General features: G+C 52.9%; 7 protein-coding genes across 7 annotated transcripts; 4 read left to right on the plus strand and 3 right to left on the minus strand.

Moving 5' to 3' along the window:
- Positions 1-145: 145 nt before the first annotated feature.
- CTAM01_06284 (uncharacterized protein) lies at positions 146-655 on the plus strand (the record flags this gene model as incomplete). Its single annotated transcript, XM_060522311.1, has 2 exons — positions 146-388; positions 539-655. 2 exons carry the CDS (start codon positions 146-148, stop codon positions 653-655), a joined length of 360 nt encoding a protein of 119 aa, XP_060383039.1.
- Positions 656-1,165: 510 nt separating this feature from the next.
- CTAM01_06285 (uncharacterized protein) lies at positions 1,166-2,229 on the plus strand (the record flags this gene model as incomplete). The annotated part of the gene is made up of 2 exons (XM_060522312.1): positions 1,166-1,708; positions 1,762-2,229. 2 exons carry the CDS (start codon positions 1,166-1,168, stop codon positions 2,227-2,229), a joined length of 1,011 nt encoding a protein of 336 aa, XP_060383040.1.
- An 825-nt stretch (positions 2,230-3,054) lies between these two features.
- On the plus strand, positions 3,055-4,218 carry CTAM01_06286 (autophagy-like protein 3; the record flags this gene model as incomplete). Its single annotated transcript, XM_060522313.1, has 3 exons — positions 3,055-3,575; positions 3,636-4,107; positions 4,165-4,218. 3 exons carry the CDS (start codon positions 3,055-3,057, stop codon positions 4,216-4,218), a joined length of 1,047 nt encoding a protein of 348 aa, XP_060383041.1.
- Positions 4,219-7,226: 3,008 nt separating this feature from the next.
- CTAM01_06287 (uncharacterized protein) lies at positions 7,227-7,487 on the minus strand (the record flags this gene model as incomplete). Its single annotated transcript, XM_060522314.1, has 1 exon — positions 7,227-7,487. A coding segment is annotated over one exon (261 nt), but the record flags the coding sequence as incomplete, so codon positions are not given.
- A 10,673-nt stretch (positions 7,488-18,160) lies between these two features.
- On the minus strand, positions 18,161-18,535 carry CTAM01_06288 (uncharacterized protein; the record flags this gene model as incomplete). Its single annotated transcript, XM_060522315.1, has 1 exon — positions 18,161-18,535. One exon carries the CDS (start codon positions 18,533-18,535, stop codon positions 18,161-18,163), a length of 375 nt encoding a protein of 124 aa, XP_060383043.1.
- A 344-nt stretch (positions 18,536-18,879) lies between these two features.
- Positions 18,880-19,080, minus strand: CTAM01_06289 (uncharacterized protein; the record flags this gene model as incomplete). Its single annotated transcript, XM_060522316.1, has 1 exon — positions 18,880-19,080. One exon carries the CDS (start codon positions 19,078-19,080, stop codon positions 18,880-18,882), a length of 201 nt encoding a protein of 66 aa, XP_060383044.1.
- A 1,856-nt stretch (positions 19,081-20,936) lies between these two features.
- Positions 20,937-23,243, plus strand: CTAM01_06290 (uncharacterized protein; the record flags this gene model as incomplete). The annotated part of the gene is made up of 2 exons (XM_060522317.1): positions 20,937-20,997; positions 21,133-23,243. The coding sequence occupies 2 exons, from the start codon at positions 20,937-20,939 to the stop codon at positions 23,241-23,243; spliced, it is 2,172 nt and encodes a 723-aa protein (XP_060383045.1).
- Positions 23,244-23,621: the final 378 nt, after the last annotated feature.

Genomic DNA, 23,621 nt, shown 5'->3' on the forward strand with positions numbered 1-23,621 from the left:
CATTTGCAGGGACGAGAAAATGGGGACATCAGCTCAAGATTGCGGGCAATGCATAGCATGGGGGGCTCTGCCACTTTACCTAGGAAACAAATGCAGGAGGTGAGTTTATTCAGTCAGCTACCTGGAACAGGCAGCTACCTACTGCATGCAGAAGGTCAGCTTTGCAACCCAAAATCAACTCATGGCTTCAACATGCAGTTGTTTTGTTGTTTTACCATGGCCTCATGCACCACCCAGGAGACGTCTCCATTCGATCGTCCAATGCCGTTGCCTCTCGCAGACAGACGATCCGTGTGGCTGCCGCTGCTACAGCCGCATCCGTAGCCAATCCAGACAGCCCATTCCAACAACATGGCAGCATTCTCTCACGCGCACGGCAGACAGCACAGTGAGTGAGACCGCGAGAGAGTTCACAAGAACAGCATCCATCCCGACCCCACCAAAGAATACCGCTTCCCAGCTAGTACGGATACATGTGCTCATGCAAGCAATCAGTCATGTCAGATCGCAGGGCATGGCATGGCATGGCATCGACAAGGCATCGGCCATCCATCGTCGCCCATCTATGGGCTCTTCCCCGCCAATCCATACCGCCATATCGCATCGCTTCAAAACAATGCCCGTGAAGACGCGCCCAGATGTTTCCTTGGGGTAAACTCGTTTTGGTCGCATAACTTTGGCCAATCTTAGCTCGCATCCACCATGAGCCAGCTCTAACCCGGCTGGGAAGCTCATCCCTGCAACCTTCTGTGTACTAGTCTCTCCTATTTCTGACCAATCGGTCCCTGGTCTTCCAGCCTCCCGATTTTCCTGACTGGCAGCTGGACTCGGCGCCGCCCCAGAACGCTAAGCCGTATCAGTCCAGGCACCTGATTGATTTCGCCCCTCCATATGGGTCTTTCGCTCGAGCCACGAAATTTGTCAGCCCTGTGGCTTGACCTGATCATTCTAGAAGGTATTCTTGAACCCGAGTGTTGATGATCGCCATCAAAGCTAAAGCTGACCAAGGGTAACCCCAAACTTCTCTCTCAACTATCGACGTTGCCTAGCCTTAGCTGCGGATCATCAAAGACTCACTGGAAAATCTATATCAACGAAATCAGAATATTCCGTCCATCTTCAAAAACCGACGTACACTCGCGATCGAGGCCCAGACCAATCAAACATGGCCGACAGCGCCCCAGCAACAGATGCGCCAGTGGCCATCTTCAAGCGGCGCGGCGCAAAGGGCAAAGCCAACATCCGCAAAAGACCCGCAACACCGCCGCCCGTGAACAGCGACTCCGACTCCGACTACTCATCCTCCGAAGACGAAGCAGGCCAGCGGGTCAAGAGGCGAAAGACAAAGGCAGGCGCCATCACGGCCTCGTCCAAGGACATCGCCAAGTCGAAACAAGACCTTTCCGCCACAGTATTTACCGCCGATCGCAGCGTGCCCATATCAGACTCCAACGATGCCACGAAACAAAGCAACTGGTACGACGAAGATGGCAAGGACGCTCTTTCATCAAAGAACCTACTAGGCAGCTCGCGAGCTGTCGCAAAGACATCGCAGGCCCCCGACGGAACATACAAGGGGCTGGCGAACCAGACTTCGTTCATCACGAAGAACCCAGACGCCCCAAACAAGACAGTTGGCCCCATCAAGGCGCCCACCAACATCAGGACAATCACAGTCACCGATTTCGCACCAGACGTTTGCAAAGACGTAAGTTGCTCATCACGTTACCTCCTCAAATCATATATACTAACAATCTTTAGTACAAACAAACCGGTTTCTGTGGCTTCGGCGATAACTGCAAGTACCTCCACGCCAGAGAAGACTATAAGCAAGGATGGCAGCTCGACAAGGAGTGGGAGAACGTCACAAAGGGGAAGAAGAACATTGCGGGAACCGTCGTTGCCAGCGCGGACCGCACCAAGGCCGACGACGATGATGACGACGAGGAGGCCATGTTGGAGAATATCCCGTTCGCCTGTATCATATGCAGGGAGCCTTACAAGGCGCCGATCATCACGAGGTGTGGTCACTACTTTTGCGAGCCTTGCGCGTTGAAGAGGTACAGGAAGGACCCCACATGCGCCGCGTGCGGGTCAGGGACGAACGGCGTCTTCAATGGTGCTTCGAGGTTAAAGAAGTTGCTGGATCGAAAGAGGGAGCGCGCAGCAAAGCGGCGGCAGGAGGCCATAGAAGCAGGGGAGGAAGTTAGTAGTGAGGAGGAGGAATAGGATGCTAGGACTCAAAGATACCACAAATCCTGTCGCGGCTGAATACCATTCGTCTCTGGGCATGCTGTCCAGTCTAAGTGAAGCTTCCATGACACTGACTCTGGTCCAAATCGCATGAGCGAGATGGCGAGGGCCACCCTCGAGATGAGAATGCCAAGCTACATGTTAGCTGTTCCCTTGTTCTCCGGCTTCCGACAGCTTTGTCTAGCTAGTTTCGAGATCAAAAGCTGAGGAACACACTTCCAATGTAGTCAAAGGGCAACTCATCAGCCACCCAGGCGTGAGTTTCAGGCTACATCAGAGTCAGCCTATGCTGCAGCAAAACAGCTCGAACCAGCGCGATCCGTGCCCTTCCACCGGTTTCAATGGCGCAACTATGTTGAGGAAGCTGTTGTCTGTCGTACCTAAGCGGATTAGTACCTACAGTACCTACCTAGGTAGCTTCCAACGGCCGATAAGATAAGCAGATCCCCCAGCACTAGCGCGGGCAGGCGGTAACCCCGCCACCATCTTCCCTGTCCAATCGTGAGACAACCCCGCCATCCATGTGATCGCCCTGAACAGCTGCCACGAGCTTGACTCCCAGTCATCGACATCAGGCGGAACTACGACAAACTACATCATTCTCAGAGTCGGCGGAGGACTAGGCTGTCTTTCTTACCCTTACCAACAACATCCTTCTCATCAGCAAGAAGGACACCACTGAAGACGATCGCATCACCACAAAGCAACTATAGACTTAGAGACCATCGATACCATTCAACACACGGCGTCACCGACTCGATATACCGAAGCTTACCTATACGACACAGACCGACGTCAACGATGAATCTTCTTTATTCGACCGTCAACACACTCCGCGACCGGTACACGCCGGTATCGCACAAGTCCACCTTCCGCCAGACGGGCCAAATCACCCCCGAAGAGTTCGTCGCCGCGGGCGACTACCTCGTCTACAAGTTCCCGACCTGGTCCTGGGGCGACGCCGACGCCGACAGCCGCCGCGTCAGCTACCTGCCTCCTGGGAAGCAGTTCCTCGTCACGCGCAACGTCCCCTGCAACCGCCGACTCGACGACGACTTCGCCGGCGATGCGGGCCACGAGGAGGCTGTTGTGGAGGGCGGCAAGAGCTCCGGGACCGGCGACGACGATGAAGATGGCTGGCTTCGCACGGGCGGGCTGGCGAGCTCGCAGCCGCTCAAGGTGAAGGAGGTGCGGACGGTGGACGACTCAGGAAATGTGGGAGACCGGGAGGTTGTGGAGGATGACGATGAGATTCCGGATATGGAGGATGAAGATGACGACGAGGCCATCATCCGCGATGCAGGAGACAATGGAAAGAACAGGTACTGATCGTGTAGAGGCTTCTTCTTGAGAAGACATTGCTAACCTCTCGCGCTTCACAGCGGCCGGCGGACATACACCCTCTATATCATGTACTCAACGTATTACCGCACACCCCGCCTATACCTCTCGGGCTACTCGCCCAACGGCCAGCCGCTACCGCCGCACGCCATGATGGACGACATTGTGGGCGACTACAAGGACAAGACGGTGACGCTCGAGGACTTCCCCTTCTTCGCCAACAACATCAAGATGGCGAGCGTGCACCCGTGCAAGCACGCGTCCGTGATGAAGACGATGCTCGACCGCGCCGACGGGGCCCTGCGCATCCGGCGCGAGAAGCTGCGCGCCGGCAAGGCCGTCGGTGGGGACCAGGGCATGGAGGGACTCGTTGACGAGCTGGGCAAGCTGGATGTCAAGGATGCTCAGGCCGCTGCCGATAAGGACGGCGAGTGGGAGGAGGTTGAGCAGAGCGAGGTTGACGAGCAGGAGGTTGCGATCCGGGTGGATCAGTATCTGGTTGTTTTCCTCAAGGTATGTTCTGATGTGGGCGAAGTTTGCGAGGGTAATGATGATGCTAACTTGCTGTAGTTCATGGCCAGCGTCACGCCTGGTATCGAGCACGATTTCACAATGGGAGTATAGTCGGGCGGATCATTCATCTGCTCCTCTCTCGGTGTTGCTTTTCCTTTTTCTTATGGGAACGTTTTTGGGCAACGGGTGTGTCAGGGCGACGATGGGCTTTCTTTCCTATGTCATTGGATTACGGGGACTTAGATTATGGAACTTTGACAAATGGCGACTTACGAGAATTCAGTAGACTACAAAGTCGAGACGGTATAAAATCCGCATTATCTCTATCCAAGTCAGGGTGTGTATACACCACTCATGAGACCTATCTTTTTGATATGTGAGATTCATGACGGAATGTGTAATGAAAAGCGTGACGGGCGTTCTTTCGACCGATATCTCTATCGTTCGCCCTGGTGCGTAGCAGACAAGATCTCATGTTGGAAACTTCGCCGGTGCTTCGTTGAGAGAATGGTATGTTTTTGGTATTCCTATGTAGATAGGATGGTACTTACCTGACGGTAGTTCTGAGCCTTGATGGAGTGATAAGCGCCTCGCATTATTGGAATAGGCCCTTTGGCTTCTGGAGATGCGCTTGAGACTGTACTGCTTGTGCCAAACGATGCGAGACTTGGTTGAAGTTTAGGCTCGGGTAGAGCTCACGTGTGAAGGAAATTGGTTTGAGGTGAGGGAGTAGCAGGCTTAACATCAACAAGATATCCCCATTATCCTCGCCAGATTGATGTTCTACCTATCTTGGACGCGAAAGGGGAAATGTGAAGTTGTCTCGGGGGATCGGGGGTGCCGCCTTCAACGGGTGTGAAATCTACCTACGAGAGACTTCTCCGACTCTTTTACCTTGCGGAACGCCAAGAATTCTTCTCTGAAGCTTTTGGGTTTTGTCTGTTCATGAGGCTGAGGTGATGTAAAGGTATCTCAAGAGCATGGTATTGACTGGAGTAGTCTGTGAGGCAATTAGCGACTAGGGAACTAAACATAGGCAAGGCAGACATGGAAGAAATTCATGGAACGCAGAAGAGTTTACACTCGAGCGTGTGATGATATACTGTTTTTTTTTTGAGATGTTCTCATGGAAGTAAAGTGATGAAATCCGTACACCTGAAGGCCCCCAGTCTTTCTTTTCCGGGTTGCCGGATTTTGAGCTGTCCCAATCACCTGGAAGGTAGGGACTCCATGAGAAACACTTCCATCACGAGAGGGGTATCACTAGGCTTTGCTCCAAGGGTAGGCTGACCCGAGTATCGTAGTGCCTATCTTCGCAATATCCCCCTTTACAGTTCATATTCTGGGAGTTTTGGCCAATATGGAATGGAACTCGAGCCGTTTGAACGCGAAAATGGTATAAATACAGTTCTGCCAAGTCAGATTCTAGACTATAGCAGTGTGATTGGCTTATCACGGTGATGTCGGGGGCATGATAGAGTGATGGAGAGCAGCCCCCCGCGATGACATTGGGGCGTGGGTCGTCTATCTTGGTACTCTCGCTTCCACAAGCCAGGAGGTGGGCGTTCAGGCTCTCTGCTCTGTCCAGCTTTAAGTGTCACTGCCCGGAGCATATTCGATAGTTTTCAAGCGACGGAGAGGTACAGAATAGCCGCTTGGGGTCGTGACTTTGCGAATCTAAGCGCAGCGGAGAGGCAGGCAGAGGAGGATGCCAAGAGATCGCAACTGAGGGCTTCTACCGGCGCGCTCCCGGTCCATTCCAATCCGAGTGTTAAGCAGTCGTACAACGAGATGGTTGGGAAGGTGTAGTAGTGATAACTGCCGTCTGTTAAAGGATCGCTCCTTTCGTAATCCGAGGGAAGATTCGGAGACCCTCAGGCATTTATTACATGAATGTAGATTTTCTGATTATATTTTCGTCAAAGTCGTGATCTTCTCCTGTGCCTTGACGGAACTCCATACCGCACCGGAAAGTGTATCTGGGATACTGTCAACCTTGTCGATAAACTTATGGTCTACTTACAAGTCAGTGGCTAGAGAAGGCTCTTTATTACGCTGCCCAAGTCTCATCATCACTACCTGAAGTATATTCCATATGCATTCATCATAGGGGAGGAGAGACACGGCTAATCTGGTCTTCACCTTAGATTTCTGTACCAGAGTCTATGAAAGAAGAATTTACGCGCTTGGGTGTGGGGATAACCAGAAGTAGCCTCCCTCCCATTCCCGTTGATCACAGATGACACTGTCGAATGTGAGTATAGAGCCAGTCAAGTATCACGCTGCCGCAGGGAAGATCCTAATGAGCTCTCGCGACCTGTCTTGTCTGTGATTATCAATTTTTCCACGTGACTAATAGGTTTCTCCGATAGAGCCTGGTCATCACTTGCCCCGGAATCCGCTACCCAGGCGGAAACTAAATCGATCTTAAGAGTTCAGACAAATGGGTCTTGCGTTTGGTCTACAATTCTAAAATGACGATTGTTACAATGCCAAAGTGCGTGATTCAGATTCTCACTCCAAGGATGAACTATTATACGCCCCTCGAAACAAACACATGTTTGCTATCACAGGTTAGAACCCTTGGAAAGGAAGGAAAGCAAAACCAACGGGAGCTAGCTGAGATTCAAACGTAAGGGTATGGAAAACTGCCGAGCGTGATGCACCAATCAACACTTCACGGCTGTGGAACACGCTCGATTGCCGCGCCAACAACTTCAATGAAAGTAGAAAGGCTGCCGAATTCCTCGTGATGTAAGGTGTCATTGTGAATAGAGGCAAATCGAAGTTGGGTTGCTGAATGGCCACCAAGTCGAGGCTTAATTCCAGTATGGTTGAAGATCGTTTGCAATTCGGATGATATTGATATCAGCATATCAAATCTTTGACGGAGCGAAGAGACATACTGAGAAGCGTCCGGACGTGAGTTCACCTCACAGTCGCTGCAGAAGCCCGCATCTAACTCCCTTTTACCTCGTAGACTGAACAGACCTGCTCATGACGGCTTCCATTCATATCACGCATCAAGACTTTATATAAGAAAGAGGCGATGCCCTGATAATAGGATAACCATATGCGCCGATAGAGCACGTCTCAATGCCTTCAACCTCACTCACGGGTCAAGAAGCTCTTCGTAACCAGGGGACATGATCCACGTGATAGCTTACCTTCACTGACATCCGAATGTTCTTGAGTCCTGTAACCGTGACACCTTTACGCCACTCAGATACTTCATGGTCCCGTAAACTCTTGCGACGACCACCGCATTGCCGGAATGATGTCCAAGATCCAGTCAGCGCGGTATCAACAACGACATCATATCCAAACAACACAATGGCGACCAGCAAACACAATCGTGAGAGTGGATCTCTTGATACGTATGTACCTCGTCAGAAACTCAAACTTCCAAGCCTCGCTGTGTATTTCTTCTCGTCGAGGATAAGCTTGCAGAACGTGATGAACAGCCATTCTTTCTATAACAACTCACTAAGTACAACGCAAACTCTTACCATTACAGCGTACACACGAATAAGGGCCCCCTTCATCTGTCAAGCAATCTCACGTCCCTCTCCGAGACTACACAACGTCCCTCTCCGAGACTACACAACGTCCCTCACTCACAAAAGCTCTCACGAGGGAAGCTATTAACCTGCCACGAAATACAAACCTACGTACAAGACACATCCATCACCGACCTGGGACCTCACTCCACTAGAGCCTGGTTCCACGCCCACCGTCCTCCGCCCAGTCCTCCGGATATCTCCCTCACGAGGCCATAGAGAAGGAAAGGTACGGTAACCACACTCATCGAGAAAGCCTTACATGCCACAACAACCACCAAATGCCCCTTTCTTACCCCATCACCTTGTCCCGTAACATGTTTACACTCCAAATCGCACATTCAACAAAAAAAACAACCTAAACCGCAGGGTTCATCGCCCGCAGAACGCCACGTCAAAGTTTCAACCCCCCGTCTCGGGAGAGAAACCCGCAGCGGTCCCGACTAAGAACTCTCTCAGCAGCCCTGTTGTCTGTGAATCGAGTAACCATAATAGCTTCTGCCACGAAGGAAGGTTTTGTAAAAGGTACGCCTTCGTTGTCTATATTCAACTTCGAGCATAGTAGTCTTGCCAGCTACAGCTACAAGCAGCAGCCACATACACATATATAGGCAGATTTGAAGCCTCAAGCTACGGCTCACTCTAAAGATACACCTTCCTTCCAACCCCAAGATCACCGTGCGAGACAGACACCCACCTGAATCTCTCGAAAACACAAAAAGAATCCAAAGGCGCGAGGACATGTACGACCGGAAGCCGTACTCGGATGCTGAACATGCACATCCGTCCTCCTCCCGTCCTCAACAAACACCCGCAGCAAAAAGAAGCTCCGGCAACCGGAGTGACGTTCCCCGGTCTGCGCGTCCTCCCACCCCTCAACCGCGCACAGTCCGCGATCAGCCCGCTCGCCGCACGTTGAGCGCGGCGGCTTTCTCGCTCTCGATTCCTCCGATCGTTTTCCCTCTGACCACCTACCTTGGGCCTCCGTCCGAACTACGGGGGGCACGGAGGGGGGAGATCTGTTCCAGGGGACGCCCATGTAGATTCACCAGATTAAGCAGCCCATATTCGGATGAGGTATGGGATTGCTGATCTCCTCAAATCAACGTCGGACTTACCGTGCTACCTCACTCAACCAACATGCCAAAACGTGCCAGCAGCTACTTTAACCCATCGCAGTGGGTGGACTTTTTTGGTTGCCGTGACTCTGGATCTACCAAAGGCTACAGGCAGATCATAACAGAAACGGACACGCAATTGAGTGTCCTTAGGCAAAGCAAACGAAAACTTTAAAATACGTTTGGCTTGGCACACTTCCCACCACCACGACGAAGAATCGTCCTGTCAAGCAATGGGAATCGCCGAACAAGCCAAGCCAAACCCCAAAAATGATGGAGTGCCCAGTTGCAGGCATATTTCAACACAAGCCCGTCTCCCAGTCGGGCTTTCCCCTCAGCTGGGCACGCCAGGGACAGGCTCGACGGACCATGAATGGTCAATGGTGGCATTTTTTGGCAGAACGCCAAGCGTCGCCCATCAAGGACTGAGCTGCTTCCTTCTCTCTAGGCATTCGATCATCGTCGGAGGGGGCCAGACTACCCACTAGGGATGCAGACGTCGCCGACTCGGGCTTGGGGTTTGGAGAACCCTTCTAGAAGATCTGGGCCCCAGGGCGATCACTCTTCGCCACATGAGAGGAGAGATAAGCTCTCGCGCTCTCTCTCGTTCGGCATGGCCACCAAAAAAAAAAGTCTGATCATGTCGGAAGCTGCAGACCAATTCCCCACCTGGCGATGGCAACCTCCATGCAGATGGAAAATTCTGACGATAACGAAATCATCAAATAGCTAGTTGCACCGTGTTGGCCGTAGACGCAAAGGTTCAATATATGCCACGTCCGTGTCCGTGTGTCCGAAACCCATCGACCGAGTATTGAGCCGCAGAGCTTTGCGACGGCGGGATGGTGTACAGCATGGACAGACTGAACTGACCATCAATGCCAAAGTATCTGCTACGAATACAGCAAAGGGCCTGACTGCGAGGATGATTGGCAAATCACGAGTATTCGTACATAAACAAGGTCGTCATCCTCACCATCCTCCATAATGGTGCATACCAGCCATGAGGGATTTTTCGAGATGCCGCATGTATGGAGAGTGTGAGAATGGCCTGTTCCCTCCCACCCATCCGGGATAGAGTTCCGGGGGGTGTGATTGCCTCCAGGACAAAGGATCGTATCGATGTATCGTGACTGTAAGCCACTTGTACCCCGCGAACCCCAGATTAATACCATCTTCCCGCCCATGTCGGGGCATCTCGTTGACCCGAGTTGTCTTCAGAGAAGTAGACGCCTGCACAACGCGGCTGCCCGTCTGCCGTGGAACAAGGGCGCTGGACAGGCCATGCCTACAGACGCGTTTGACGGTCTGCAGCTCGGAAAGCTGCGGTGAATCGCAATGGCACTTCAGGTTCAGAAACAGAAGGCAGTCGCATGAGCTTCCCCGGGATCAAGCTGGTGGAAGCTCCAATAGGTCGTTTGCATCTCCAGCTTGAGGATGCAGCAAGCATTGAAGCGAGATTTCCAGCCCCTTTTACCAGCAGCAGCGGCGGTAGCAGCTGTCGACTCACACTACATTTGCTGGCACCGCAGGGCCTAGCTAGCCCTGTCAAGCATGCCGCAAAAGACCCGAGAGGTGAATGCACCCAGTGAGGGGCTGCTGTAGACGGGGATTAGAGTGAAGCGAAGGGAAGGGAGGCGGACGAGCTCCAGGGCTCTCGGGGGCCTTTAGCTCACCGCCACTTGGCTTGGCGGGAGCCCGTTGTCGAGGGCTCGAGCGGGCGGAAGGGCAACGGGGCCAAGTTCGGGGTAGAGACCCAGAGATGGAGACTGGAGAGGCTGGTGACGATGTTGGCGGTGGTGGATTGCCAAAGGAGGAGCTTCGATTGGAGGAACAAGCCCGTTTTGACATACTTTCCCGTACGGTGAATCCCGTCCGGAACTGACTCCACGGCGTGGCTTGGCTAGCTAGCCAGCCACGTCCCTAGCTGTCAGAAATCCCATGAGGTACTCAACCCATTCCAGCCCAGCATCGACACAGCTTCTTCGCCTCAACTAACAGACTGTGATAATATGGCAAATCTCAAGATGAGGAGACTCCGCTCCCCACATTTTAGTTGAGGTATCGGTATCTGTACAAAGAGCAGTTGAATAGGGACAACTTCGAAAGGCAAAACCCCATCATTCGGACCATTGATTGTTGAGAGTCGAGAATCGATAATCACATTAATAACCCGGCAGATCTCCTTGGCTGTCCATTTTGAGATGAGGCGTGAACATCTTTTGCTGATTTTGACATGCCAAACTTCGTCGATACACTCCCCTGGTATCAGGTGCAGTGCTAGGTAATCCGTAAAAAAACTGCAAGGTGCGCCTTGAGCCAGCGCGAGACATAGAATAAGCCACGAACGAGACGCGTCTTCTCTACCATCGGCCAAGTCTAGACCTGCTGCTTACTGTTCCAGGTGGTATTTCAACGCGACAACCGCCTCGTATGTCTGTAGATCCGTGTCCAATCCGATGTGCGCTCCTGAGGGTATCATTTTTTGAGTTTCAGCGACGCCATCCCAACAACTTCCCATCCCCAGGGATGGGGGCAAGTTGGGGGTTGAAAACGGCAGTTGCGAGAGACTTCTAGTTCAGCCAAGCCAACGATGTGTAGCAGGGTCAAACAAGCCGCTAGAAACATCGAGGCTCGAGCAAGGCGCCGTTGTCTTGGTATATGTCCAAATACCACACCGACGAAGACGTACTCGATGGAAGAATGGACGGAAGACAGGACGGAAGACAGCCCTCCAATATCGCGAGGTTCGTTCCTCCCGGTTCCGCCCTGGCCGTCAAACATCTTTCAACTTTCAAGTCGCCCGGTTTTGCCTCTTTGAGACGTGTGCCCACTGGCGGCTCAAGCACCGCCGGCTAAGAAGCACATATCAGCCTCTGGAGCTGACTGTCGGACTGTCGGTCACTGACACAAGATTCCGGGTCTCATTTCGGAGCATCTCGGTCGCCAAGTCCTCCGCGAGGATCAGAACATGTGCTCGCTCGGGTTGGTACGGTCGACTGACAGGATCCATGATCCGTCCGTCCTCCCCTTTTCCCACAATCCACTCCTCTCCTCCGCACGGCGTAGCAGCACCAGCGCCAAGGCCTGGCTCACTTCGCTATGTGTTAAACATCTCTTTCGGGCCACCTGCAGTAGTGTAATAAGCGAGCCATTCACCGTCTCTCCTTGAGGGGTGCAGCAGTCACGACAAGCGTGGGGGAACAATACCAGTCTCGAATGTCTGCTGAAACAGGTCGTTGGCTAACAGGACTGTCATCAAGCCTTTGGAGCACACCCTCACCTCCCGTGATATGCCGCTTTGCTTGATCCCGATCCAAGCGAACAGCACTGATGGCTGGGTACGACGCGGGTGGAAGAAGTGTGATGGGTTGACAGAAGCGGTGGCAGTTAGTCAATTTGACGACTTGTGCCGCTGTTGGCGAGCCCATCTGAAGCCTGGAACACAACCTGAGGAAGAGGGGGGCAACCTGCCACATTGGCGATGATCTTTGGTCCCTCTCCCATTGCGCTGGAGTTCGTAGTGGCCGGAGGTGATTTTGGCGATTCTGCATTCTTCAACACAGAATGGTGAAGGTAGGTCAAGCTTAGTCCAGGGAAACGAGCCATGGACGAAAGCAGAGTTCGGCCGACAGGATGCGAGTTTGCAGGGCGACAAGCAGCTTGGCATACGCAACATGCCTACCGCTCGACCACTAGATTTGGCGCGCCGAGCTTGCGGTACTCAGAGCCGTGTTGCTTCTCAAGTCCGTTCCATGTAAGGCACAGATTACGGCTGAGCCTTGTTGCTGCGTATCAGCTGCTAGAGTGGCCCGCTTGATATGCTGTCAAAACTCAACGGCATGGGCCGGAACCTCGTTCATGGCGATCGCCAAATGCATACATGACAGCCACCAGTGAAACAACAACACTGTCCTGAACAAGTGGCTAGCCCAGATTGATGAGACAGTGCTTGGAGCTAGATATGTTCCAATATCTGGGTGTGCTTATCCCGGTGCCGTTGAAGAATCCCGGAAGCACGCCGCCGCCAAAGGGCACAGACAACGAACCACCGTCTACATGTATCCGATAGGATATTGGTCTTGAACCCCATTCGACTGACGACGATGCATCGCGTTTGATAGCTTCTAGAGATGTTGCTGCATGCTGGCTAACTGCTCGTGATGCTGTAAAGCATCAGTCTCAAATGTCGTGAAAGCAACTTAGAAAGCAAGAGTCGACATGCATCATGCTTAGATACAGCGTTTACTGCTTGCGCTCGGCGCCAGTGCTGGAAATTGAGTTGCTCGGCGCACGCTTTGCTCCCAATTGCCAAGGGAATTCTGACGATCTCTACAGCCTTATTTCGGCTTATTGAGCAAGCGAGCTTAGATATTGACAATATCCCGGGGGCAGAAGCTTTTGCCGCGTCAAAGTCTCATACGGGCCAGTGCCAGTAGCAGTTGCGCCGCTCGGTATATTTTGCTCAGGGCTGTGACGAAGCGCGCCTGAGACTTGTGTGTTTTTGGCGAGTACAACCTCCTGGAACATCTTGTCCCATTCCGAAGTAATTTCATGGTAGCAAACACATTGGTGGTGAAGCACCGCCAAGGGCGGCTGCGCAGTGCCCGTGCTAGTGGTGAGCGAGAGGTAGAGCATCAGACGGTGGCATAGCCCGCTACAATCTGTCTTGTCATCTCAACAACGGTGAGACCAAGGAATTTGCCGTCTGTTTGGGTAAGACAACTCAACACCCGTTCAAAGTCTCCTCATGATCATGTGAAAATCTCGATCACTGTGTCTATCCCGGAGTAATGGCCATGATGCATCTGCGAACAGCGGCCAGCGGATGATTATCGCGGTTCGGAGAAAGGTGAGGCGAGGCGGTAAGCAGGTGAAGACGGTAATGGATATCATGTGTCGTCCAAGGCGATGTTTCCAATGCCCGGCATTGGTGCGACCGACTTGAACATATCCACCATGGTCTGGGGAGCATGACGCACTTGCATCGTGAGTATATCCCTGTCATCTATACTTCATGTTCAAGGGAGGCGGCTGGAGTATCGGAGAGTCGGCAACCCGTTGAGCGATCCCAGCTGGTATCCATTTTTGCTAGAATGCCGCTTTACGCGCTTGTGGTATCAAGGGTTCTTCGCGTCTTTCGAGTTTTCTCTTCTTCAACTTCAGTCAATATCGCACGTGGCGGTTCGGAGCTGATCACGCGGTCGAGACGCATTATTTTGCGTTTCGTAACAACAGGTGACCGTCGCCTGTAGCACATAAAGAAGAAGGCCAATCGACGCAATGCTTGGAGTAATGTGAGAAATGAGTTCCGAGGACGGACGAAAGAGGGTACGTATTCAGAGTGCTCTGTACTCCCTGAGGACTCGAGGCAAACAGTGTACGGAGATGCTGGGGCTTTGCGCAGGGTTCATATTAGGGCCGTTTATCTTCAAACCAGGAACCCCTAGCAAGTTGCGATAGCGTTTATCGAATGGCGATCCATAAACAATTGGGGACCTGGAGCAGTCAACGCGGTCTTGGCCACGAGAGTGAGTAGTAACCTGGCAGAAAGGCCGATCGGTCAACCAAGACTCGAGAGCAGACTGAACCCTCCTCTCAACGCAGTCGTCCGCGAGATGCAGAATCATGACACCAGACAGCAAGCCAAGACCGAGATGACGACTGGTGGTGGTGGTTGCTGAGGTGTACAGCGGTAGGAGCTTGAAGCGAACACAGACTGATTGAGAGTTCAGCAAGCACCCTTCGAGTTCCATTGACTTTTCGGCCCTTCAACAAGGCTCGACCAGATCTGGGGGTTGGTAAAGTCTATCGGGATTCGGGGTGGCTCTTGTCACTTGGGCCAGTACAAGCGAGAGCGACAACGAAAAGTCTAGTCCGTAGTCGAGAATCCTCAGCCGAATAACCACTGACAAGGATGTGGCGTCCGGGTGCTAGACTGTTCCTGGCGGTGACAAGATGATGGACGATGCAAGGCGTTCTTAGTAGACGCTCGAGTATCTGGACTGCCGTCGTGCGTATTGCCATAGCGAACCTGGGAGGGTTTCGAGGTGATGCTTTCGACGCAAATGCCGCTGTGGTGAAAACTGGTGCTTCACCGATCTTTCCTCTGCTTTCCAGCGAAACCACGGCATCTGATAGATTGATGTGACACTATCGCTCCTCGTAAACTGCCTGACCAGTAACTTTGCTTCATCTTGCTTCGTGTACCTGTTGCTGTACTTGGTCAGGCACTACGTGAATCGAGGTGCTTGATAGACAACGACACAAGCATCCTCAAGGCGAGGGCGTCATGTTGTGCCGGGTCTGCCGAGCGTTTGGTGTGCTGAGTGATCGGAAGAGGCCCTCCTGTTTTCGCGCCGTAGCAGCCGACGAGCAGGATGCCAGTCGGCCCTGTCGGCCCTTTGGGGCGCTGTTATTATCGGAGAGACTCCGTCGCTTCGACCACTGACCATCGAGGTCCCGACACCACAGCGGGCCTAGGGGATCGCTCACCGTATTCGATCTGCTGTCTGCTGGGTCTCGAGTGCCCAGTGACGGTGTGGCTGCCCCTCCGGCCTGAACAGCGCTCCGAGGAAGAGCCCTGACAGGCCCACTAGGCCACCTGGAGGATTGCGGCTGGTTGGACGGATTGGGTCTCTCTTGGATTGAAGGGTTGCGTGTGGGTGATAGTAACAATGGGCGGAATCGCGGATTCGGGGTGGTGGAGGTGGAGGAGCCTAGGAGGAAGAGGGAGGGCAGAACTGGAGGAGCCTGTCGAATGGATTACTTGGAACAATGGAGAATGGCAGAAGAAGAGGGCCTTTGGTCACCTAACGTTCTGGGATCTTCCCATGACTGTAGGTATGACAGAGGGGGTGGAGGGGAGCGTGGACCCCTTCGCCTGCCGTCTGATTCTTGTTTCTCGTTGTTTCCTGCTTTCGCGATAGCAAGTATTCGTTAGTGTGCGATACGCAAGCCCGAGATATTTCCATTCCTTGCCTCCTCTTTCCTTCTCTCGAGTCTCACGCAAACATTGGAAGGAAGCCAATCTTTCTTACCTCAGCAGGCTCAGCCGTCATCTCGAACCGCACGAACCGCCATACCGCTGCTGTGTACGTACCGTGTCTGAGGCATGCACTCCGTACCTACTGAACCTCCATTGTATCGGCGTACCACTGTGCCCTGTGTAAAGTTGGTCAAGTAAATCTGGCTGAATCTTTAGTTAATGATCACGACTCACTGGCAGCCCCCGAACGAGATATCTTGACGGCGTGAAACCCTGAGCTTACGTTGTTTTGTAACGCATTCGACCAGTTGCAAACTGTAATTATATGTTTGGCTACATTTCATGGCTACTACATAACCAAGGTGTCTGCCTCAGTACTTGCTTCGCACTCATCTTCGTCAGCTGGAGGCTTTCGAAATGCGCCTCTGAGACATGAATTGACAGGCAGGGCATTTTTCGACATCCAAATCCATGTGGAAAGCGCAGCCGCAGCCGCAATCGCACTTGTCCGCAGCCTCTGACTGCGGTGCGGCCTAGGGACCCAGGGGCAATGGCAATGTCAACCAGGGTCGGCCAAGACAAGACATTGCCAGGTTGACGGATTACGCTCCTCCACCTCCGCATGTGCTCCAGTTGTTTCTCTGATCCTGGAATGAGTAAGACGAAACATTGGGTTGGTAGATGACAATGAGTCTAAGGCGGTGGAAGGCGTCAATGGTAATGGTCAGTCACAGCCAAGGGAAAGCCAAGGACAACAAATGACCACATCGTTAGTCTTGCAGTGTAGATTCAGGTAAGGCCACTGAGGTAAGAAGATCCAAATGAAAACGGAGACCGTCCTCCAAGATGCCTCGGCAGGACTAGGTCATATTGTAATGTCATTATGTTGATCCGTTCGTTGGGCCTAGTCCCCATAATCCATTTGGTGGATAGATATCCGTACACGGGTAGAAACACGGGAATACGGATATTGTGCGGGTCAGGGTCACGATATGGGCTCCTCCCCCCTTCCCCCAGGAGTCCACGACCCAAAGGAAGCAAAGAACCCATCCGTGCCATCGTCATTATCGGGTTGGCATGGATGTGCAGAGTGGATTGCATATGCGGATGCCGTTATGTGTAGCGCGTGCTGTGGATTCGAGTACCTGGAGCGGATGCGGCCAATGCTTTCGTGCTGGAGTCGCCGCCTCAGCCCTCAACTCCCAGATAACTGATGAATTGCCGCACCGTCGTTGGCTGGGCAAGATGTGAGGGGACCGGCGGCGGAGGTTAGTGAGGCACACGACAAGAGAAATACACGGAGAGAAAACCAGCAAGACAGAAGGCCTAGATGGGCTCCTGCGGCGCTACGCAGATACGCGAGGGCAAACTCATTCCGCATTTCCTTTTCTCCAGAGACCAAGCCATAGGCGGTTCCAGAGAAAAGCAGGGACGAGGAAAGGAACCACTTGGACCAGTCCTGTTGAGTGAAAAGGTGGTTCTCCCGCACAGAAGCAGAGCAGCGGTTTGCAGCCAAGCAAATATCGCATCATTCACCCCACACAACCTCCAGCGGTGTCTCATTCGTCCGTCTGTGAAGGAACGAGTCGGAGTTGGAACCCCCATGCTCCTGTTCCAAGGACCCCCGTTCACGCCCTCTGATCTTGTCTCGCCTGTCAACCCCGTGGTGGTGCTGGCGTTGTGCTGTACTGTGCTGTATCAATTGGGATTGATCATTGACTGTAGTCACGACACACGTTGGGGCCGGCGGCGCATCCACGAATACGCCCCCCCTCATCCGTACTCTGTACCCGCAGCAAGCCCAGCAGTTCAGGGCACTTCAGGCTCGCAGGCCGTAGGCGGCATATGAGAGGATACTGCTCTGAATTAGTACCCGTACGCTGGCAATACCTATGGTAATTACTGTGGAATAAGACATGGATGGCCAAGAATGAAGCTGCCAGCCTGCTTGTGTTGCTCGCCAATGCTTGTCAGTCAGTGACGAGCGCCACGCCGCCAGTGCCAATAATACACACAAGGCACTGCGTGAATGCTAATGCCAACACCGACGCTTGTTTGTCATGACAGTTGCTGTTACAGATACATGTCCAGTGTGTACGTACTAGATTGGCTAAGACGATGTCTCCTAGGAAGTCTTCTGGGAGACATTGGTGTTTTTTTTGGTCTCCGTACGGTCTCCGTACCCGCTCATGTTGATCGTTGCTTGTCATGGTTGGCAATTTGACACCGTCGGCTTGTCGAGCAGAAAAAAACACGTAGTTGGACATTTCTTCATGTTCCATTGGGGCTTCTTTCCGGGTTCCACGACCCGCGGTTTCGGGCGATTCTTGTTCGCCCTGGTGGCCACTTCATGGTTGTGTTCCTGGCAGGATCCGCGGTCTCTGAATTCAATCACTTTTCTCCTCGGCCAGGTCCGGACCACGAGGTGGTGAAGCCTTGGCCTTGGGCGAATGGCAGAGGAGGGAGTATTGCATACTGCTTAAGGACTGCATGGTGCGAAGTCGCAGGGTGATGCTCCAGTCTTGTGCAGCAGCCGATGATAGGCACAGAATGCCGTCCCGTCTGATGTGCTTTGGTGCGCGGGTTGAGGTGCAGTGCAAGCTAGACGCACAGAGCACCAGACCAAAAATGGAGGGGTGGACAGGATCCGGATGGCAGGGTAGGGCAGGGCTCGTCGGTGTTGGCCCTTGGGTGACAAGGGCCGATGAGGGACCGTAGCCTGTACTTTGCAGGTGAACCGTGAGCTTAGGTTTGAGAAGCATGGAAGAGAGACTGATGAGGTAAACCGGGACTGAGCAGTGAGAGTGAGAGTGAGAGAGTGGTGAGAGTGAGCGAGCCAGGTGGGTGAGAATTTGTGAGATGAGGGTGTCTTGTCAGTCGGGTGGGTCCCTCAGATGGGTGCATGGAAGCCCCAAGTGCCCCCAGAGAAACGGTCCCCACTCGAGGGCGTTCTCCGGTCCCATCCCATCATTCATGCTGTGTATGGAGTACTGGGTACGGAGTATCTGTAGACAAACGTGAGGTAAGGTAGAGATTACTACGTAGTGCGTACGGATACTGAGTGACAATTTGTTGCTGGTAGGTAACGCTTCGTGCTCTTTTGTGTCTATGGTCGTTTCTTGGCTGCGCACCGTCTTGGCCGCAACCTTCGCGAATACGGCTTGCTGAATGGACGTGGGATATTGGACACTGGCGTAGTCTGGGCTTGGCTAGAACTTGTGGACAGAAACTGCAGCGTAGGTTGTATTATTGTTGCTTTCGTTGACGCTTGTCGAGAGGATGGAGGATGCCAAGCGTTGCTCTTCATTTTGCTGCATCGCCCAGAATGCCGTCGATGAGATTAACGCAGTGGCATGTGTGTACGGAGCATGTATTCCAGAGGAAGCAGTGTAGATGTGAGGGAAAGGTATCCGTACTTGCCTTGGCTTCCATCTTTCATGTAAAAGGTAAGGTAGGTACTTACTTTTTTGTTGGTTGCTCTTGCCTGCCTCCCTTTTGCCTGTGTGCACTTGCCGTTTTTGTTTCTGTTTTCCAAGAAGGCCTCAGGAGGAAGGAAAGCATGCCGCCACCAGAACCTCTCCGTCCCATTGGATGCCATTTTCTAATTGCTGTGAGTGTATCGGAGTATCCCTTCTCAGTCTCACCACCAAAGGATCCAGTACCTACCGTCTAAGGTATTGTGATTATCCGTACATCGTTTCTTCGAGGTTCCCAACCGGGGCTGGCCGCAGAGTGGTGAGCGAGTGCCAGAAAACAACAAAAGTAAAAGATACATGGCGTTTCTTCCACCCGCGCTTTCGTACCCCGTACCTGACTGACCTTGACCTGTCTGCACCTGCACATCTGCAACTGTAACTGCAGACCCTCCACTCTCACTTTCTTCCCCCGGTCCACAGTCCCTAGTCCTCCAACTTGGTGCACCCAACTTTTTCCCCCATCCACTTTCATACAGTACAATCTTCCACTCCCACACCCGGCCGAAGCGGAAAATAGCTCTCTCTCTCTTGAGCGTCTTTTTTTCTCCCTCTTTCCAACTCCCACGCCCCTCTAAGCGCAGCGGCGGGGTCCTTCTTCGAGCTTGTCTTCATCCAAATCGAGAACCCGTTCCATCCCCCCTACTACCGCGACTTATCTTCCCCTGCGAGACGATTCAAAACTCGCAGCCTTCCCACCTCCCAAGACCAGGACGGAATAAGGATGGACGCCTGAATTATTTTCATGCCCTCTTCTCCTCTCTTTCTACTCTTCCTCTGACCTAATCCTCGACTAATATCCATCCCAAACACCTCAAACTTTTACCTCATCACGGTCGTCTACCTTGGTCAATACCAAGACAACATTCACCAACGAAAAAGACGTCGATCGGCAATTCACTTTGCTTTTCTACATATACCTCCTCTGGCACCTGCAGTCTTCTACAAACCAAACGCAAGTCACTCTGATACCAAGACGAATTCCTTCGACAAGGACCTGGACCCGACTTTCACCTTGCCTGCTTCTCCCAACACCTTACACCAAGAACCGCATACGCTCGCGTGTGCAGTCACGTACAGCTTCCCGTTCGACAAGGACGTATACACGGATCACAGAGCCAGTCTAGCTATTCTGATTTTGCAGTCGCTTCTGTACTCGAAAAAGCCTCGTCGTGGTTCTGATTCGACACAGAAATCCACCAACGCCGGACAACATCCCGACGCAGAATAAACGCATGCAGCAGCCTCAAGCAATGGGATAAAGACCAAGAAACCCCAACTCTCTTGTTTTCCCTTTCCTTTGCGTCTTCGGATTTTGGCCTACAAGCCTCCCGATTTCTCCTACAATAAACCCACCTCGCCAGCTTTGGACTCGACTTATCGCTTAGTTCGACTTTCACGTTGGTGCTTCAGGACCGATAATTGGGGGACACACTACTCGCACGTCGCCCAACCAAACCCCCCCTCCATTCGTCAAGGCCCAGGCCAAAGAATTGGAGACCCCTCGGAAACGCCGCGGACTATACTACCTACCGACTTGGCCCTCCCAGAAACCAACTGGTACCGATACCAGCACCAGCACCAAGCGTTCTCTCTCGGTGGTGTGTGGCCCAATTACGTATTGGCCCATCCTTGATCAGAGCACCCTCCTCCGTTGTCCTTGTGCCCACCGGCCACACTCCGAACAGCGATGGCGACCGTCCTCACCAGCACCAGCATGGCGGTGCCCCAGCCCGCTCCCATCCCCCAAGGTACGTTCACACACGTCTGGTGGTCATTGCACCCTGGCTGCACCTCCGTCATTCAGCAGCTGTTTCCAACCCGCCCTGTTTCCGTCCGCAGCACCCTTGAAGGCGTCCGTCGCTAATAAACGCTTGCGATTCTAGACAAGCAACATTCCGCCGAGCAACAAAACTCGAGTAGCCTGTCCTCGTCTCCCCGTCAATTTCCTACCGATCTTACTTCTCCCATCCTCGAAGAAGCCGATGAGTCCGAAAGCGAGTCTCCGAATGAACCTGTGACCCCCATCAGCAGTGGGAGACAATCCCAAGAGTTTACCACCCGTCCTAGTCAGGACCATCACGACATCAATCTCACCGCTGCCCACCAGGTGCAGACCACTCCGAAGCCTCTCTTGGTTGACACCGCACCCACACCTTCGGTTTCGCCTGCAAAGTCAGACCTCACACCGAAAGCTACCACTGCTATTAACCCTTCAACTGCAGCCGAATCTGCTGCTGACCAAGAACCGCCACCAACTCCGCTGTCAAGACGGCCCACTCGCGGCTCGACTTCAAGCTTTAAGCGGACAATGTCCAGCATCTTTCGACGATCCAACTCATCCCAAAACAGACCAGATCTCGGATTTACCTTGGACCAGTCCAACGACGTCTCCTCCGAGAGTGCATTGATTGACACAGCACCCTCAAATCGTAGACGATTCTCAATGAACAAGTCACACACTACCACGAGGTCTAACTCACCTCCGTCTCCAGGTTCTCCTGTAGACACCATTTCTTCCTACAAGCAGTCTTCGCACATGCCTACTCAAGATGACTTCAAGAAGAAGAACAGGGCTTCCACCGGCCTTAACCTACGAGGACGCGCTGTCAACTTCGTCGGCGCCAATGTTTCCGGACGGGAAAAGCACGCCGAGAAGGTCAAGCCTGTCTTGGGCAGAAGACGAGCCAGCAGTTTCGAGGGCCGCGTGAAGAGCCGTCATCTAGCGTCTGCACCCAATCCTCACTCAGATAACCCTGTTCTTCCCTTGGAGGGATCGTCTCCATGGGCTCAGATGCCTGACGCTGGTGTTGGTGTCAAGGCTCGACGCATGAGCTTGAGTCTCCCGGACGACTTCCAAGTCGATGTCGCCGACCTCCTTGCGGAATTTGAGTACCTATCCAAGTTTGGCCGCCATGGCAAACATCTCGGAAAGGGTGCCACTTCCAAGGTCACTATGATGAGCCGAAAGGGGTGCCCTAATGAGCTCTATGCGGTCAAGGAGTTCAGAGCCAAGAGAAAGCAAGAGACGCAAGAAGAATACGAGAAGAAGATTAAGTCTGAGTACAGCATCGCCAAGAGCTTGCACCACCCCAACGTTGTCGAGACGATCCGGCTTTGCACCGATCACGGTCGTTGGAACCACATTATGGAGTATTGCTCGGAGGGTGATCTCTTTGGATTGATTGCAAAGAAGTACCTCCAAGATCCAGCGAGACTTCCTGATCGCCTCTGCCTGTTCAAGCAACTTGTCCAGGGAATCAACTATCTTCACAGCAACGGTATTGCTCACCGTGACATCAAACTCGAGAACCTTCTCATCACCAAAGACAGCAAGCTCAAGATCACCGACTTTGGTGTCTCAGAAGTCTTCACTGGCCACCACCCCGGCTTCAGAGAAGCTGGCGGCCAGTGTGGCAAGGGCATGTGCGCCGAAATCCGTCTGTGCAAGCCTGGCATGTGTGGCAGCGAGCCGTACACGGCACCTGAGGTGCTTCTGAAGGAGACCGAGTATGACCCGCGAGGTCTCGATGTGTGGAGCGCGGCGATTGTCATGATTTACGTGACTTTCGGAGGAAATATCTGGAGTAAGGCCGAGGTTAAGGGAAACCCTCAATATGCTGAGCTGCTCAAGGGATGGCAGAAGTGGGAAGCCAAGCACCCTGAGCCTGGATCGCGCATAACCGAGTCGGACTACCCATTCTTCAATGCCTTTGATGGATTCGTCTCCCCGCCAGCACTTCGTCGTGTGCTCCTCTCAATGCTCAACCCCAACCCCGCAAAGCGCGCCACCATCTCGGAAATCGCCAACCATCGTTGGGTCAAGAACATTGAGTGCTGCCAGCTTGAGAACTACGACGACCCAGCTCTTCTCATTGACGCTACCAAGAAGGGCAGTGCACAGCTCAACACCAAGAGGGTGTTTTGCCACAACCATCTGCCACTGGAGAGCCACGGCCACTCACTTGGAAAGATGCCAGGCCAGTCGGGTTATTGACTGCACCCGGACACGACTGTACGACTCATTACATGTTTGTTTTTCTGCATAGCTGCGGTTCTATCCTTTGGAATCGGTTCCAGCATATGAGCATGCAGAAAGACATTTTTTTTTTTCAACTTTTACAATTGGCGTTCACAGAGGCTCCAGGAAAAGGGCCCAATAAGGCGTGGAAAGGATCGGCCTTGATTTGTGTTTGAATACAGCCCATAATTACCTGGGAACAGCAACATCGGCTATGATATGCCGTGTTGCGAGTTTACAAAGATGCCTGTGTGTGGGTGCATGCACACCAGAAACAAGAACGGCCATCTCTGGCTCTAGAAGAGGCCCAGGGGTGGTGCATCGACGTACATAATCAAATTACCTTCTTTGATA

The sequence above is a fragment of the Colletotrichum tamarilloi genome (genome assembly GCF_030869305.1).
Source record: "Colletotrichum tamarilloi strain Tom-12 chromosome Unknown Scaffold_17.1, whole genome shotgun sequence".
NCBI lineage: Eukaryota > Fungi > Ascomycota > Sordariomycetes > Glomerellales > Glomerellaceae > Colletotrichum > Colletotrichum tamarilloi.